The sequence below is a fragment of the Charadrius vociferus genome, unplaced genomic scaffold, assembly GCF_000708025.1.
Source record: "Charadrius vociferus isolate BGI_N301 unplaced genomic scaffold, ASM70802v2 scaffold192, whole genome shotgun sequence".
In the NCBI taxonomy this organism is placed as follows: domain Eukaryota; kingdom Metazoa; phylum Chordata; class Aves; order Charadriiformes; family Charadriidae; genus Charadrius; species Charadrius vociferus.
In genome coordinates this window covers 1,549,900-1,569,878 of record NW_009647437.1, presented here as the reverse complement: position 1 = coordinate 1,569,878, position 19,979 = coordinate 1,549,900, and the positions used below count along the sequence as shown (strand labels likewise).

The 19,979-nt window shown below is 35.6% G+C and overlaps 1 protein-coding gene across 2 annotated transcripts in view; it reads right to left on the bottom strand.

The window, feature by feature from the left end:
* Positions 1-291: 291 nt before the first annotated feature.
* The window catches only part of PPM1B (protein phosphatase, Mg2+/Mn2+ dependent, 1B), a 37,314-nt gene continuing 17,626 nt past the window's right edge, over positions 292-19,979 (bottom strand). The window contains exons 4-6 of one of the 2 annotated variants that reach the window (XM_009880640.1): positions 15,584-15,695; positions 11,495-11,552; positions 292-3,515 (exon numbers count right to left, since the gene is read on the bottom strand). In XM_009880640.1, the coding sequence (XP_009878942.1) occupies positions 3,486-3,515; positions 11,495-11,552; positions 15,584-15,695 (200 nt within the window). In that variant the 3' untranslated portion in view covers positions 292-3,485. Of the gene's footprint in view, positions 3,516-4,782; positions 5,394-11,494; positions 11,553-15,583; positions 15,696-19,979 lie in introns of those variants that run through there. The other variant, XM_009880641.1, reaches the window with a different exon arrangement.

The following is a 19,979-nucleotide window of genomic DNA, read 5'->3' as shown; positions in this document are numbered from 1 at the left end:
AGCTACTAATAACTAGCCTATGATGTGTAAAAAGAATTAACATCTTAGCTATTTTGAATGTACAGCTTGTTTGGGTTCCCCCCTCCCCCCCGCTCATTCACCTAAATGGCAACATGAGCATCAGATTCCTGTAAGGGCCATGAAAAGTATGGATATTTTGGCCAAGTACTGCAAAGGTTTGCATGTAGGCTCAAATAAGCACATGAAGATCCAGTCTATTAAGAGAAGACTTTCATTGTTGTTAATATCTCATATGAGCCTTTTGAGAAGGTCTGCATCACACCATCTATATTTGCATCTATTTCTTTATTCCCTATTCCATTTAACATGTTAATGAGGATCCCTTAAAACAAATCTCTATTTTGTTCAAGATTATCAGAGAGCAGATTTGAGAACTGACATGGACTACATTGTCTCTGTTACAAGAGAAGTCATAAAAATGAAGAGAAGAAAAGAACCAAGTTGAGTTTGACATGTCAAAAAGACCGAGGTGGAAGAGACACTCCCCACTCTCAGCATTCTACAGAAGTACCTTTATGTTACCAGGTGGCAATATAATTAAGAGAACACAATTTTAATACAAATGTTAAAATTGACAAGTTTTGACATGACATGGCACATGCATGAACAAATTTTATCAAACATTCAGACTTTCACATGCTAAGAATACAAAGTCAAAAAGCTTTTTTTTAATTTTTGTTTTTTATTTCCAGGCTGCTGAAATCTGAACAATATTTTGATTAAACAAAAAACATGATGAGAATTTGGAACCCAGTGGATGCATTAATGGAAAGTAGTGTTAATTTGGGGGAGAGGTCTTGATGAACACTTTGTTGTAGCTGTGCAAGTTACCATCCTTCTCTCTGAAAAAAATACTATGTGTGTGCTTCACTTCTATATAATAAAAGCATAAAACATTTTATTTCAGATAGACTATCCACATGATGTAAAAACCCTACATGTATAAGCATTCATAGAACTGGAGCCCATGAAGTACAAGAACTCTTACCGGTGGAACCAAGTGTTAAAATTGCAGTTCATGCAGAAAGCATGCCGGGGTTGTGCTGTACAAGCAGATCCAACAACAAAGTTCAAAGAACTTATAGACTCAAAAATCTACAGGTTGTTCATAAATACCCCCATTCCACAGTAACACTAAGTATTCAGACAGATTATTACCATGCAGTATCGATAACAGATGATTTTGTTCACCTTTCCCACCCAGCTAAACAACTCCATTAATAAACTTAAAAAAAAAAAAAAAAAATCAGTAAAAGTTTTAACATCAGTGTTAAATGTTTGAGAAATTTATATCCAAAACACTGTACAAAAGTAAAACTTTACAGGTCTAACATCAGATCTTCAAAAAAAACTTCAAGAAATTAGCTGACTAAAAAGAAGTCAAGTTTAATCTGGATTTTTAGACTTTAAATGAACACCCCCTTGTAGCTGCAATGAGTCTTGTTCCAGCTGAACTTGGGATGGATTTGCCCTAGGAGCTCCAAATGGTGTTTGTACTCCTCTGTCTCCCACAGAGGAACCCACTTGGAGACTTCTGGCTATAGAACAAACAAATCCATCACTATGACACCTCATAAATCCTATTTGATTATCCTTTTATACAGAACACTTGCATCTTCTCGATAAATCCTTTTCAAGAAAATATAAAGCATATCACACTGTTTTAGCAATCCTTTATTGAAGATAACAAGTTGGTTATGTTCACTGTATTGTATGAAACATCACAATATCATACTGGGAAGGTACTATCAGTACAGGGTTGGACCAGAGCGGACAGTCTGAACAATAAACCATTTTGCATTCTTCATTCCCTATCTTTTAACAACCCCCAAAAAAACAGTAAAGGGACAAATACCTGTTAACATCATCATTTAGAACACTTTAACTTACAAGGCTAAAATCTAATGAATAAATAAAATATACTGTGGCAATAATCCTCTCTAGACCAAAAAAAAAATAAAATCAGATACACAGTGAATCAAAATGATTGGGAAAGCTGGCCTTCGGCACCAGTATGAAAGAGCGTGTGGTTTTTACAGACTCACCATGGGGATAAAGTTACAGAAAAATACCATGAATTCCATTTCACACAAAACCAGTTGATGACTGTCATTAGCTTAAAACTACACACAAGGGCAATTACATCCTCGCTGAAACACAGTTTAAACAAATAGGAAAATGTTTACAAGGCATCCACAGCATGTAAATCATGTACAGATGGATACATTCATTGTTTCCCCTCCCCAATAGCTTTTATTTTAGATAAATACTTTACTCTTCCCCATTTTCAGCATTTACTGGACTCGTTACATGCACAACTCAAAGAAGTCAGAAAAAAAGTCAAGGTTATTGCAAAAATAGAATTAAACTAAGAATCTTCAAGTACCTTACATGACAGCCACTCTGTACCATGCCCATTGCTTATAAAATGAAAGGTCATTGAACCCATGAAAATATCTCTAATATTTTCTTAATTTAAAATAGATAATTTTAAGTGTATTTATAGTAATCTCAAAGTGATAATTTGAACTTTGAAAATAATGCAAACAATTAAAATTATACCCATATTACACAAGACTTCTGTCTGTATCTTAAGCTGAAAAAAATCAAAAAACTATAGAAAACCACATATAGAACAAAAAAATAATCACAATTTACATTATAATAAAGGCAAATTTTCAGCATTTTTTAAAAAACCTGCAGCTGTGAGATGTCAAAGCAAGTCACTACTAACTATAAATTCATCAGTTTGGTTTTAAAAGATTTTCTCTAGCAAGAGTTTAAGGGTGTGTTGTACACATGCGTAAAATTCTTACTGTTTTTAGATGCCTAGAATCTTCGTATATTATTGCCAAATACATTTATCTTCAAGCAAGCAGTAGGCAACATATCACAATTTGGACACCGCAGGGAAACCTAACTGGTCTGGTAATACAGGTAAAACTGGAAAATTAAAAAAAAACCCAACCAAAAAAACCAACACATCTGAGAGCGTATTGCCCAATTGAAATTACTTTCAAGCCACAGAGCTGCAAAGCCTTCCAACTCGGTAAAGTGAAATAAGTAACATCTCAAACAATTACTCGTACTCTCTCATGCTTGTGTGTTGCACGTTTCATTTAGCCACAGTTTATCTTCAGAGCACACCGGCAATCCCATGCACCTCAGGTACATATACCGATCTGCTGAGAGAATCATTCCTTCCTTCCTTTTTAGGGCCAAAGTTCATTACAGATGTAATCAGTATGCCTGAGGCTGGTAAAAATACTGTAGTACAGGCAATGCTAAGAGTGGCAATATCAGAAAACACAAAAATGAACAATGATGGAAAATTCTAATATCTTTCTGCCCATTTCACAAAATGTTGGAAATCCACCAGAATTTTTCCCTTGTATTGAAGAAAACAGATTTAAAAGTTTTTTTCCCCCTTTCAGAATCAAAAGCATTTTAGTAGATTTGTAAGGCTACCACGGATCTTCTAGATCTCCAGCACCCTACAGGAAAAGAAGAGGAGAAATATTACTACTCACCAATACAAACGAAAACACTTTGTTGCACTTTGGGTTTAAGTGGCATAATTAAATAGAATACTAGCATAAGACAAATGATATTTTTCTTTTTCCATACCTGCCCACTTCCACACAAACATTCTCTCTTCCTCAACTTCATCAGGAGATTTATTTTTATAAAACATGAACCCAGTAAAGCTATTATAACTAAAGACTTAAAAACAAGTATCATCTAAAATTGTACTAAATCATAGCTATCATAGATACTACATCTATGGACTACAAAAAAAAAAAAGCTATAAAATACTAAGGAACTCAGCTCTTCAGGTATTCCTGGTCCACAAGAAAGTCCCGCAGGCTCTTTTTCATTAAGGCAGTGAAATTTGTACCTATTTTGAACAATGATATTTTTGTGCAAGTGTTATATTATGAACTGACCACCGACACAAGAATTCCAGATTTAACTCATTAGCAAATTAGTCACTACCACTGTAAATTCCCAGTATTATCACCGATCTACCCAAATGCATGTACGTACATGTGTCGTACACCAAAAGACACGAAAAAGATTTGGTAGAAGATAAACTTCAGTAGAATAGCCAGTTTATGATGTTTAACCCGAGAAATGTTGCCCAAATAGAGGATTATGATGAATATGCCAAACCCAAAACTATTCAAATATTTCTAGAAACTAATGAACGTCATGAGTTAATACTAGAAACTATGAAAAGTTTAAAGTCATGTCAGAATGATAGCATTTCAAAGGAAGTTTATTACTTGCTCAAAAAAGTCAATATGCATACAGATATTATTCCACAGCATATTCTTTATTTTCACTTAAACACAAATTCTTAGAATTTGACACTAGGTACTAAGTCTAAGTACATTTTCATTTCTGGATATATGTTATGCTACAACCTGGGAAGTAATAATACAGTCGACTAGAAAATAGATACTTATGATGAACAGTGGATACAATCTAAATTGGAAAAAAAAATTAAATCAAACACATTTCATGAAGAATAAGTGACAACCTAAAACGTAATAGCTTTTGTAATTTAGTTATAATATAAACTATACACAATTGAAATACAAACACGCGGTATATGATGCTGGGGAAGAAGAAAAGAATGATGAATTTGTATAATTCAATTAACTCACACAAAAGATACAATTAAGATGTGAATTACTTTACAATTAGCAAACATATACCATCAATATTATTACTTAAGAATGTATTTAAAAGAAAAAGTTTTGAAATTTATTTTTGCATTGTCATGTTAAGATTCCTATTATTGGTGTCACAGGATTTAAAAAAAGAAGAAACAAAATCTCAAATGGGAAGTTAACTGCTCGCTACGTAACATCAGATGCAATTACGATAATATACCATAGAAGTTGAACTTCTAAGGAAAAGAGAGCTTTTGTATAAACAATCTGTACAAATAACTAACGTAAAAACAAACAGACTTCTAGGATAGATGTGACAAATGTTGAGATATAAACAAAGGAAAATACGCCAAGTGAAGCGAAGCGTTAAATCCGCTATGGAAAACATTATGTCTGTTTATCACTCATCTCATTCATCCCTGAATCTTCGTTTGAGCTCTGTATTTCAGCAAGGTGATTCCCAGATTCTGTGTGGGTGTCTGGTACGGGGTCACTGGGTCCAGCATGAGTATCTGAAGTAGATGCTGCAGCTGATTCAGCAGTGCACTCTTCTCCCTGCATCTTAGCTAGCCTGTAACTAGTCAGCATCTCTTCCAGAAGGTGGCGGTAGTTCCCCCTATGATTAATTCTCATTTGCCTGAGTGCTTCCACCAATTTTCCCTGCGTTCCACTTTCCTCGGCTTCGCCAGGGTCCTTTTGTTAAGATTCAAGACCCCAAAAAAATCAGTCGTTAAACTAAGATATTTTCTAACGACATTTAAAAAAAAAAAGACACAACAATTTTTCTGACTGAGAAAACATCAGCTTTGCTCTGTATGAATCTAACACACCTTATTAGCAACATTAGAACAATAGAACAATATCATCCATGTTTGTCTATTTTATACAACATAATAATTTAAGAAATGTTACCTATTACAACAGTATTTTTAATGATTTCAATTTATTTTGAGCTAGACAGTGTCAACATGGTACCTCCTCCCAATTAACTCCATCTTGGCTCAAATTATTTTTCAGTGAATATTGCTGGTATTCCCCACAAGTGTGGTTGGTTGTCAAAGACAAATTTGAAAATGTAAGCTTCTTTAGCCATCAGGTCAATACTTTTAACTGTGAATTTCTGCACAGCCAATAGCAACACAGTCCTGTGAAAAACTTACTAAAGAAAATAGATAACTCTACTGCTAGCAGTTTAGTGAAGCATCGTATCAAAATAAATGCTCAAAGTGTTTTAGAAAACTACCCCTCTAGACTAAAGACTAATCTTTGCATGCATAATGCTGCCCTGAAAGAAACACACAGCTACCTATCAGCACCAGGAGTGGTGGCGTTTGAACAATGGAAGACGCTATTTTTGACAGATGTGGATATTGACTACAAAAATTAACAGGTAGAGGAGCTAATCAAAGTAAAATCTAGCACCTACAGCACAGAATCTGGTAATAAGCACTGATTAAAGAATGGAGGTATCCTCTGCAAACCACCTGTTTGGCTACAAGCCTTCAGTTGAAAAAAAAATGTGGGTTTTTTGTTGGTGGGTTTCTGGGTTTTTGTTGGCAATAGACTTGCACATCTATTACAGTGCTGACACTTATACCAGATATTTTAATTTTCAAGCGCTAAAGCAGTACTTCCGCTTTAAGGGAACAGTACATTTTAAATTATTAATATCTAGCAAGTTATCAAGCTAGACAAATGGAACTGTATCTCTGGAAGTGGGCAGATTTTGCAACACATTAGAAGCAAAATCCAGACTGCCTTTTTTTCATGCTGACCTCATTTTATCATCATCTAGTCCAAAAGCTTCACAAACTACAAGTATTGCAGTCACTCATTTGCAAACTTAATAGCAGCATTAAGACAGTATCTTGGGTTCAGTAGGATTTTGGATGCTGTAATGTTCCTGGAATAGAAGCCCCAAGACTGATAAGCACAGTCTAAGTTAAAAAGAGGACAATTTTACCACAAAAATGAATGTTACTGCATATAATGCCATCCCTCTATGCCTTATTTCTTGCATAAATAGAGACATACTTCCACTGCGGTTTGCTGGCCTTAGTTTGAGATATTTTGACTCCCATGTACTAGCATTTTCATATTCTGATAGCTCTTCAAGAGCCCAGTGAGGAGAAGCAAGTTAAAGGAGGTAGTTTTAATGTATGAAGTGGGATTATTTTAATGCCTCATGAGCACAAAGTCAGTGAAAACTCAGGGCATCAAGGTGAGGCTACAGAGGTATCCTATTTCTCAGGTTTTGAAAAAAAGATACTATTTATGTAGTATCTAGCTAATATTAAACAAGGCAGCATTTTTGAAGAATTCCTTTTTTTTTTTTTTTTAAAAAGTTCAGAGAACACCCAAATTCCATAGTTCCTCCAGCCCATCAGTTTGACATTAGCAAACATACCCTGAATCTCCACATTTCACGATATTCAGATATTTAAAAACTCTTTTGGCAGACTAAAGTGATTACTTTTGCTCCCAAGCAACACGGCAGAGTAAAAGCAATAAGCAATACAATAGCAGCTCTGAGACTCCTACACAATTCAAATGCTAGTAGGAGCCAAAGTAATAGTGCTGTTGGTGTTTGATATTCAAATTCGCATCCTGCTTTGCTTTGCACCTTGTTTGATGGCAGGCTATTTTGTGCTTCCCTCGTCTCCCTCAGTGCTAGCAGACAAGAAAACCCTGAAACAGCAGGATAGAAACTGCCTCTTTTATATACTCTATGCTATAATGCAGATTTCTCTTTTAATGATGTGTGGCTAGAACAGGTCCCTGAAAACTATGATTATTGTGCAAGTTAGCATTTGTCTTCCTTCATGTTCTAATCCAATTTAGTGCTACTGACCATAAAAACATGAATAATTTTTTGCTAGCTATATTTAACACGAGTGTTCACAATTTTTACACGAGTTCTGCTCTGTTAAAGTATGTATATAAACTAGGCTACTACATATTAGGGACGGAATTTACAATGTTTAAGGGTGTAAGAATTTTGTCCATTTACATTTTTAAAATCACCTGAAGCAGCCCTTAATGACATATGATTTGATTTACAAACATGCCAGAGTATAGTACTAGCAAAAGCAAGAGAGGAACATGATTGGTTTCAAACAAGATACTCAACCGTGGCTTTAAACAAATGCCATTGAAATTATTAACACAGGCACTGTAACTTTAATATTATTCCTTGTGTTTAAGTATACATATACACCCAAGTAGCTTAACTGGATACTAGCCTCCTAGTCTTAGGAACACACAAAAAAAAAAATGGTCAAAGAAGTAGAGCCATTAACGGAAGAGTAGTGCTTTAACATGTTAACTAGAACACAGACTCGCAGGTATTGTTACCACTGTAAAGCTCTTTAACATGTTAACTAGAACACAGACTTGCAGGTATTGTAGCTTTACAGTGGTAACAACTATTTAGCTATGAAGAAGTTCTTTTAAATTCCCTTTAAAGATCTGAAAACACCAAATCCCAATACATAACAGATTTGTATGATTTCACTCACACTTGTAAAGGCACAAGCCACCACATTTATACTGGAAGTCCCTCTGCTGAAACATTGGCAAAGTTGCTCTTTGTGAGCCCAATGCAGGGCTCTCTCCAGCCCTGGATTTATAAAATATTTGTACCCTGCTGAGATGCCTAAAACAAAAAGCCACTTACGACTGCTATACCCTGAAGCCACAGCAGTGATCTGAATACTGCTGTAGTAAAGATTCTCTCATTGCTCAGTCTCTCACTCTACACATCTCCTTATTTAGGAGATGTTAAAGATTCTCAAAAAATGCATGTGAAGAATTGGAAAAAGTTACTCTACAATCACTAGCTTGGATGACAAAAAAATTCTAAGCACAGCACTAACTGAAACCTTTACAGTGCCAAGTAAAAACAAAGGTAATCTAGAAAAAGATGCCACCTTGGTTTTGATTAATATACCTCCTAAGAACTTATTTGCAAAGCTATTATGATCCAGGTCACAGTAACTGAGGATAACTAGTTAAAAGTTGTTCAACACTAAAAAAGCATAGTCTTTAGAAAGACGTCATATTCTCAATTGCGAAAGTTAATTTGGTTGGTTTGGGTTGCCTTCCTCATGTTTGTTTTTGTGGGTTTTGGTGGCTTTTACCAATTTTTACTCGTATGCATTAGTATTTTAGCAATTAGTTACATTATTTTTTTGGTCAAGATAAAAAAATGGTTCTAGCCTTATATAAAGTCATCAGATGAGGATGACTGCCACAGACAGACTTTGCAGTTAGTAACAGCATTATTCTGCACTACACCCACGCTCTAACAGACACATGTACACTGTTAGCTACACATAGGAAAGATTCTCAAGTGCAAGTCAGTGCACCTTTGTGCCCTACAAACTCAGCATCTGCGCCTGCAGCTTGTAATTTTTAGTATGAAGATTCACTCTTGCTTCATACCAGTTTAGAAAAGGGGCATTATTGTTATATTTCAGTCTCACTTGGAAATGTCATCATTGGGATGTACTGTATGTTTCCTTCCTACCTTTGCTTCCTGTTTAAATGTGAGATGTGTAGCAACATTAACACAGTGAATAGATGTTGTGGTTTGGGCTGGGCTCCATATTGTGGAGAACGTGATGTTGAGCAACTGAACAGCTTCCTTCCCTTATACCCACCCTGTGCACTAGAGTATTCAGTTCAAAAGACTAAGAGATCATCCCATATATACCTGGAACCGAGTAAAACTAGCAAGGAAGTCATGTTTTCATCACCTCAGAGATGAAGCCCACTAAATTCACCCACTTCAAGGACAGTAAGATAACAATTCCTCCTTGCTGGGAAAGTGCAAACAGGAATTGCATCCTTCACTGAGTAGCACATCCTCCTCTCAAATTGCTCTAGGTCAGAATCACTTAGGATGGAAAGAAGAAAAAGTACTGACTGGCAAATGGCATCTTACCACAAGACCAAACTAAAATTTAATCCAGTGTGTTTAAAACACATCACCCAAATCATTATTGAGATTTGCAATAAATACCAACAGAAGGCAAAGTTTACAAAGTAGACTGGAGTGTACTGCTTATGTGTCATACTGAAGAAGCCAAATTAAAAGGACTCAAAACAACTATCCAGGGATTCTAATAGCAATAAAGGTCAAAGCTATGAATGGTAATAAAGGTTAAAGCTCTGTTCTTTATGAGTAACTTGCACATTCAGTTCCATAACCTCATTTTATTAAATTATAATGGATGATGTACAAAAATTTCCTGGAAGTAGCCAATAAACAAAAGGATGCTGTACTGTGTAATTAGGACTTTAAGCAAGCTTGCATGGCTATTGAGAAGTAAACTTGGACTTAGAAAAGACGTACCATAAATGCAACTACGGCATATGGTATTTCTAGAAAGATATCATTAGACAAACTTTTTTCCTTAAAAAAACGACCAACTTATAAAACCTATGCCGTGATCCATTTTAACCAATAACTTTACCCCAAGAGCAGGAACAAGATTATTGCTACATATGAAAAATAGTAGCAGGCTGAGAGAGGTGCAGAGTTTCCTGAAGGACTAAAGAAGCTGAAAAGAGGAAAATTTTGTCTGGCTTGTTTTGGGGTACTGTTGCACAATTAGTTGTAAAGCAAATGAAAAATGTATACTCTATCACTTTCAAGCTAAAAAAGGAACAAATCCTAAAACATAAAAGTTACAGATTTCTTCTCTACTTGTACTGTAACAGAATAGCAGCCTTCCACCTACAAAAGCTTTCTAACTTAAGAGAATAAACCAAATACAGGTAGCCAAGAGAAGATGACAGTGGGAAAAACACAATAATAATTGTGGTGAGACTGCATATTCACAGTCTCAAGGCACACAATTGATCATTTCAAAGTATTTAAAATAAAAGTTGACATCTCCAACACCATTCATTGTAATGACTACCTGAGGACCCTGTAGCCACCTCAGAAGAGAAAAAATATGATGAAGGATTAACTAGAAGATGAATTGTACCTTCACAGATTAGTTCACATAAACTGTACAGGAAATAACAACATGTGTACAAGCAGTAATATTTTTTTATCAGTTCCTCAGTTTTCAAAAAAAATTTTTTAAACAAATTTAACTGCAACTGATATCAACACCAGTTATTACTCTTTATACTAATATTAAAAACCACCTAATTATCAGGTTTAGAGTTAGAGTAAACCATATTTCAACATACTATTTAAAATTCAACTTATTAGGAACTAGGCAGAAGAATGTAAGCCATTTTAGAAATCAGAACAGAAGTAAACTAAAATCACTTTACACTTTTAGACCACTGCACATGGGATATTTAAAGATAGTGTAAACTCTAAAAAAGTAGTCAATATCAGCCTTGTTATCTTCTATATTCAGTGTACCAAGGTCTTCCACACTTATAGAAGACAATAGGAAGTGGGTTTGCCCCCTCTTCTACTAGATTTTTGGACAGTAGAGATAATAGCTAAGTTATGAATATGCTGACCATAATTTTTGACAACAATAAACTGTAACTTATAAAACTCACACATCTGACTGAAAAAGCAGTATTCAATTAAATGTTTAAAAAGTCTTTCAGAATTAAGTGTCAGTTTGCTGTCTTTTTGAGGATGAAGTTCTATATCAGATCCATCCAAAACAAGGTCAAAATGAACTGCATGCTACAAAACATACTTTGTATTTATAATACTTTTTTTTTTGGCAGTGTTGTATGCTTTTGCTTAATGTATGACACTACTTTGACATTCTTATTAACAAAGAGGTGTAGCAATCAAAATGGGAACTTACCCCCTCATTCTCTCTGTGTGGATTCAGCCTACTATACACAGCTTCAATAATATTACGCCTAAAAAGAGAAGTTTTAAAAAAATTAAGCACAAAACATTGAAAACATTTCAAAACATCGAAAACTTAAAAAGTTTGAGCAGAGTAATGATTTCAAAGTGTTTAAGATATTTTGGCTTTAACCTGCCTCTAGAAAAGATGAAGCCCACTCTCAGTGGGGATTTAGCAGTAAGTCAGGATTTGTGAAGACTAAGCAAGGCAAAACGTTTTCTTACCTTACCCTCCCCATGGTGTACCCCTCTACATCTTTAGAAGCTCCAGCTGCACAGTCAGATTTTGTCAAGAGTAACATTTAAATCTATATTTTACTTATTATAACAAAATTCTTCAAGTTTGCTGGTTTTCTTGCCTTATTTCTGGATGTGAAACTTGAAGACAGTTGGGTTTTCCCCTATTTTTATTACATATACAGAGGCTACTACTTGCCCATGAAATTTTGAAGTGTGGTACCCAGAGCATACAACCTCCCAGATACGTCCTCTAGCGTCTATTCACACTGTCAAAACGTAAACCTAAATGCCACTAGCTAGACTTTTTTTTCTGGCAGTGCTATATTAGGCCACACCTTCACAAGCAGGCAAAATAAGGTCAAAAAGCTTCTGAAAAATTAAACCTCAATGTATTAACAGACTTCTGAGAGGAAGAAGGTTATGCTCCTACATCTTCAAATCATAGTAAGAACTGGGAAAGTTCAGACAAGTATAATAAATATGATCAAAGTTATTGACAGCTTCAAGAAAAAAACTGCTACATGAACTAAGACTCACCTGTCTGGAAGCGGCCAAGATCTATAAAAATGATGTCCTACAGAATGCAGATAAGCACTGACTGTTGGCTCTTCCAAACAAAGAGCACAAAGGCATCAAAGGAACACAGCAGTAAGTGTCTCAAAATACAGTGATGGCTCTGTATGCAACAGAACTTTCTACCCCAGAATACTGAGGGTGCTAAAGGTTTGATGAGGGTCTTTCCGAGCATATTTAACTTTATGGAAGACAAATTCTAAGTCACTAAGTACATAAACTACCTCAAGATCAGGAAGCACCTCAGCTGTAAGAAGCTGAAAATCAAAATAATAATAGGGGAAGTATTTTACATATTTTCCTAGCTTTATATTCTTCCCTAAGCATCTACTTTGAGTTATCCTGTGGACAAGACAGAGCTAGAATGATCCTTCCCCTGATCTAGTATGACGAGGTTCTTATGTTCACACCGTGGAAGCAAAAGTACATTCAAAACAGAAGAGTTTGGTTTAGAAATGCAATGTTTTAAGTATGTCAACTTCTGAGACAAAGCAATAAATCGGATAATCTCAATATCTAGTGTCCAGCATCAGAATATTTTTCCAGTCATGATCCAGCATTTTAAACAGTATCTATTAAAATACTCACAACTCTGGGAGATGGTTTGCAGACTACTGAATGCAAGGTACAGTGCATCAAATCTCAGGATGACTGCTAACCTACAACACTGAAAAGGCATCATGCTATCCTATGTTCAGAGGCAACATATGGTGATGATGAAATCAGCATTTATCTAGACATACCACACTAAGACAAGCAGAAGTCAGGTACACCTGACAACTCAAAGCCTCAAGACACTGGTGTACACGCAATTTGTGCTTGTTCACACATGAAGGTTTTGGGGTGTGTCTGAATGCGCTTCAGGAAAGAAGTTCAGAATTAAATTGATAGTGGCACTTTCAAAAACTATGTCTGATACAAAAAGTCCACCAAAGAACACAATTCCAAAAGCACATCAGGTAAGGTCAACGCTTTAAAAATTCTGGAAGAGTTGCATGGCTGAGCTAGCATGGGGTCCATCAGCACTGACAAGAGATTTCCCTAGAGAAAAGAAACTGAATCTCTATGCAGATGATACAGGAAAGTGTTCTCTCCATTTAGTTCCACATCTAGTGATGGTGGAATGGCACAATTCTCACTAAATGTCTGTACTACAGAGAGCAATGGTACCTCACATCAATGTAACAAAAAACACCTAGACAGGCCAAGCAAGGCTGCCATAGAAGCAGCAGATAGCCATTGCGGATTGTTTAAATCAGACTTAAACCTCAAGCCTTTGGGAAATTTCTTATCTTTGCAATTCATTCTTCTTTCTCTGAAGAGTGTATTTCTTCATACTTTCCTTTGAAAGGAAAATTCAGGAGCAAGATGTTGAGTGGAAGTACTAGTGCCCAAGTGACAGGGTGTGTCAGAACTTTTGTCTTCAGCAACAAGTGACCATTTTTTGGCAGCATTTGAAGTTACAGGGGGATATGAGCCAAGCCAAAAGCCAGTCTTAGAACAGTAAGATTTTAAAGGATAAAACACCACCATCAAGTGACCACAGCAGAGTTGACACCTTTAGAACTCATGTCTCAAAGAATGGGCCAGTATGGGCTTCTATACAAGTGAGATGCTTGAAGGAAGTATACAATGCTAGTAGAAGTAGGGCTACTTCAGAGGTTCCAAAGGCTTGCAAACATACTCTAGTCAAGGCAATGTTGCATCGCACTTCTCCAGCACAGACATACTAAAAACCGGGAGCGACTATAACTGGTGCTGAAATCAAGGATGCCAGCCACAGATAAACTTTCCGCAACCTGTTTAAGCCAGGTCTTGGAGTTCAAACAGAAGGACAAAGTGTGAATTCTTCATGCCCTGGTGACATCACAGGATAAGAACCCCAGGACAAAGAAAAAGATGTTGTCCTAACAAGAGAATAAAGTTTCACGGTATGTGGGTTTGGGTTGTGTAGTTGTACTTTTTCAAAACTTTCATTCAGAAGCTCAATCCTGCAAGTAAAGTCAACTAAACACATCACTGCCTGTCTTTGTCCTAAGTTTAAAAACCAAGAAAAAGTTGTGCAATACTATATGATATTCTCTTAAAAGAAGCTACAGGTATACCTCCTGAAGTCGGTTTTCTGTAATGTAGGACTTTAATAAAAGTCAAAATGGAGACAAAGGCATCAAAAGGCAAATTCTGAACCTAAGCCCATCAAAAATGTAACCTGGGTCACAACAAATTAAAATAGAATCTATATGCAAAAAAGTTCCAGAATAACGAAGCAGTACATGATGCAGTTATTAATGAGCAAAACAGAACACACCAACTCATTCAGCAGTTGGAAGAATAGGCACACCACAACTTCTCTGAATGCCTGGAATGCACGCAAGTGGAGAAAAAGGCCCAGAACTTACAGGTACTTGCAAGGCTAGAAAAAAAATAATCATGGCAAACAGTGCTCATTAATAAGTACACGCAATGAAAATAGATGCATACACAAACGCTCAGAGGACAGGACTTCATAATTAGAAAAATACAAAGATTCCAGAAGCAATATAACCTATGCCAGGGAGCAATAATGGGTTCCACTATTTGGGGAATTCTAGTTTAACAGTTGTTTTTGCAATCCTAAATTCTGTTCATTAAAATCCTTGAATTATAGGTTGTTAGAACATCACCATGAGCCTCCCCAGAAAACCAATGTAATTTCTGAATGTTTATTCCAATTAAGTTTTAAAAACCATGGCTAGCTCAATATTCTTGCTTATCTAATACTCAGTTTAAGACTAAACAAAGAAAAACAATCTTCTTATGAGAACTTCTGCTGAACGAACAAGCATTGACCCAAACTTATAATTGACACTAGGTGGTAGAGGGAACATGACATCAGGAAATTTAAGCTGGTATTTTGATATGCCAGTTACATTATCGATGGTTCTTAACAAATGCAAAACAGTAAAAAGCTAAGAATAAGTATTTCTTACTTTACTATTTCCATATGGCCATTTTATAAACTAGCATGTTATGTATGAGAACATGACCAATCTCTTTCCTCTTACCATTCTGGAATGGCAACAGTGACACACATTTATGTAGTGCAAAAGGTAAACTAGCTTAAAATATAAAAGTCAACTTTTTTCTTTAATTTGAGCATAGCTATTACAATAAGAAAGATTTAAAACATTTAAACAAAATTATAGTTCAGTGAACTAAACAGTTCAAGAAATTCCAGTACTGTACTCACTTGCCAGCTAAACCACCTCCTGGTGGTAAATTAGGGATATTCTCCGCAGTTAAAATACGAATAACATGAGCAAGATCAGGCATTCCTTCTTCACCCGATTTTTCCATAATTTCTAATTTAAAAACAGAAGAAGTCCTTAGATTACTGAATTAATACCGCCCACTCCTTAAGACACTAAAATACAAGATACTATCACTTTTTAACAGAGACATGAAAAAGTTACTTGTAACCAGGAAAACATTCTTTACATTTCAGGTAAACAGTCTTTGCACAAGGGAACAGAGGTATTCAGATCCATAGCCTGTCTTTCTAATATGCTTCTAGCCATTCTCTCTCACAGAAACTCAGAAGCAGACTGCGAACTGGATGAAATATCCTGGAGACAGCAGCCTGTTCCCTTTCAAAAAGACGACAGCTGGGAGTCTGTTTCCATTACCTTCCCATTGCATTGCAACACATACTCAGAAGTTACATGACATAAAGCCAATGCTTGCCAGGAATTCAGTCATACTTCATTGTGAGTAACACCTTGAATTCTCAAGGGCCTGAATCTCCGGTGCATAAACACTAAGACCATCATGCAATAAAGAGGCATATGTAATGGCCCATTATCACTCAAGTGGCCAAAACAGAACACAGAACTGACGATGAATAATTAATAACATGGTATTCTATTTTCAAAGCAGAAGTATCACACAAGTCCAGTGCTAGTAAGTTCTTCTGCCTTGGAAAAGAATTGCCTAAACAGAAGTAAATCTTCACATGTTCTTATTCATCAAAGATACTGTAAGGCAAACCTAATAGCTGCACGTCCATTCACACAGGCATAACACTACCAGCTTCCAGTCATCAGCCTCTAGTCATTCAACTATTACCATGCAGAAAAAGGTTTCCTAAATTATCTACAAATTGTAGTTTTATGCATGTCACATTTTCAAGACAGATTTTTTTTTTTCTGAAAATCAATTAAGGAATGGAGTGCCACTTCCTGTAGGCATTGCTCTAGATAAAAATTCTTTCTCTGAGCCACAAAACAAAAGAATTAAGAAAAACGCATCCTCTCAAATATCATCCTAAAAAAATTCAGTCAGTCTGTATCTTTGCTACTATCCAAAAGCAAGCAAAACACTTAAATAGCTTACAATCAATTGATTATATTCTGAATGCCTGATTTGGAGCCTGCAACTAAAGCCAAAAGCAGCTACAATTTGAGTTCCTGAAATTAACAGAGAAGCACATCACTTACCTACTTTAAACACTGCATCCTAAGTTTCCTGGTATTTAAACCCCTCTGGATGTCTATCACCTATCTAGAAAGCAAGTCACATGCAGGCTTCTCTCAGGACTACTACACTCAAAGTGCTCACAAGTTACTCACTCACTCTGTATCAGGGGATTTGTAGGAAAGCTCCCCCAAAGTAGTTCTACTATTACAAAAGTTTTACTACTCTAAAAAATAATGCACTAGGCTTCTAAGCCTCAATTTTAAGTCAGCACCACGCAATCTCTGCAATGAATAAGCTAGGCACACTACTACTAAAAGTAATTAAACATTCTTCCGTGAAACTTTACGTATATTATCATACATCCATGCATTAAGAATGAATCATGGCTGGCAAAGGAAATGACAGATGAAAATGTATGCTTGAATCTCAGGATTTTGATCACTTCTTCCCTACATATTCACACAAGTCAGCCACAGGTCCTCTTATACATTGCATCCTTTTGTGCAGTTCTACCTAGTTAGAAGTAGATTATACCACTATATTATAATTTTGCTTAGTCACATCTGATAGGAAATGCATCTTAAGTGTATACTGCTTTTTATACCAAGAGTACATCTGGTTCTGTACATACTAAAAGTAGACAAACAGCAAGAATTAATAAGAAGAAAGGCTACAGAAACAAGCAATTACTAAATATTAATGCAAGCGTAAGATTATTATGTCTTGTTAACAGGGAATTAAAGCAATCACAACTAAGGATAGCTGTATATTTCTTGGTACTGGAAACTTGCATGACCTTTTTTCATGACATATCAGTTAGCAGATATACACTGTGGATTTCTTTGACAAAGGCCACTAAAGAAAGAAACCAAACATTTTCAGAAACAGATTTATAGGCATTTACAAAGCTTTCACCTTCATCTCTATGATGTTAAGAATAACCCTGCAATTATATCTTTTGCCCTCAATGTGCGACACAATTGCAGAAACTTTTACATCTGCATTGCTAACATAATTCAGAGACTTAAAGAATCATTTCCCGATATTATCCTACATGGAAATCCATGAAAGTCCTCTACAAAGTCTACTGTTTTATTCCTAAAATATTTTTCACTAAAAGCCTAACAATTAACTCGGAGAAAAGCATTTTGAAAATTCAGAAAACAACTTATTTCAGTTTTGTAGAATGCAAGCCCCCAACCACACAGTCTTACAAGTTTTCTGTGTCCCAGTATCTCCTTTGATTTCCAGCTATAAGATTATGATAAATCAGTTTTATGTACAGTATAAATTCCACATATGTAAAACGCACCACCCAATTCAATATATTAACTAAGTATTCATCTACTATTAAGACTGTTAAAGCCTACATAGAACACATGCCTGTATTTATGATTTGGGTGTTAGTGTGATTTGGGTTTTTTGTTTGTTTGTTTGTTTTTAACTGCATGTCTGATACACCCTTTCAAATAAACTGAAACATATCAGAGAACTGAATTAACTTCTGTGCCTAGTTTCCTCTTCCTGTGAGGAAACTTCGGATCTCTCAAAATCAGAGAAAAACAGAGGACACAAAGAAGTACTTGAAATTAGCAGTAAGAGAAGACTCACCTAGCATAACTTCTGTCCAACACCTGCATTACTTTGGAAATTAACCAATTAAGTGACTCAAAACACAAGCACAGCTGTGCTCACCACCATAAATGACTCAATCACAAGCTACTGACTACAACTTCATAAGTATTTCAGAATTCTCTTAAATGGGCAGCTTTGGAATGCAGTTATACACATTGTGTAAACCTAAAGACCCACACTAGCAAAAGAGCTTTGGTGTACAGTTCTTCCACTAGAAATCTCTGTAAACTGTCACTTGCTAAGTTTGTTTTTTTTAAAATTACTGTTAAAACAAAAACTCTATTTTGGTATTAAAACAATAATTCTCTTTTGTTTTCATAACTCTGAAAAGATCTTACAGAACTACTAACTGAAGTCATTATACAAATACACAGGATCTTAGCATTCTACTTAGGAATGTACAAAGACAGACTACAAGTGTCACATGTGTAAGTATTAAACTGCTTTTGAACACAGATTTTTTTAAAAACAAACAAAAGCTGCCTCGAACAATGCCTTTCTCTCCAAGCCAGAGCTTAAAACACTCAAGCATAGCAGTAAAAAACCCCTTGTCTAAAAGGTTTGATGGGTCAGTCCAGGCAACTTAAGGTCCACAAGAGAACCGAAAAATATTCTGTATTGAACAGTGTACATTCATTAAGAACAAATACCACTGATCAAACTCAAATTCCTTCAGGAAGTCCCAAAGCATTTATATTAAGTGCCAACGTTGTCCTGATTTAAATTAGTCACTTACTGAAAGACAAGAGTATATAAGAACTCATAGTTTGTATTTTTCACATCTCCATCTTTGCAGCTTAGTAGTTCTAAGACAAGCTCATTTTTTTTGTCCAGAAAGTAAATATATTTATATTACAGGTATAAAGAAAATTGTTATGGGCTATCAACCAACTGCATGTAACTAATGAGCTGTTAATTCTTTAACAGATAAAGAAACATTGTTGCACACAATAATTTAATGTGAACGAAGTCCATTATTTGTCTTTTAAAAGGAACAGTCATCCCATCTAGTCTGGTAGCTTAAACATTAGTAAATCTATTACAGATTCTCACTATATACAATCACTCATTGTAACTGAACATAGATTCTTGGACTTAGCTGCCTAGCTTACCACATTCAGAGCCTCAAAACACATCAGAACTACAAATAAATTATAACTAATATACTTCCCTGAAGACTATCCTCAGGTGTAAACTATATTTAGAATGCATCTAAAGAAATACAACTTATGTCTTTTGAAAAGAATTAGAAGAGATGATCAAATCCTTATTACCAACATCACAACTTATCTACTAGGCTTTAAGTTTTTATAATTGAAGGCAGTTTAAATCTTTCAGGCACAGCTCTTTCATGCAGTTTTCCAGACTACACTTAGTCTAAAGATGAATGCCAAACTGATTATGGCAGTTCTCCTTTGCTAAACAAAAGGATGTTCCCACCTTCCAAAACCTTTCCTTACTACAACACCTGAGATCATACTCCGCCCCCCCCCCCCTTTTTTTTTTTTTTAAATTTAAAATATTTTTTTCTTCCC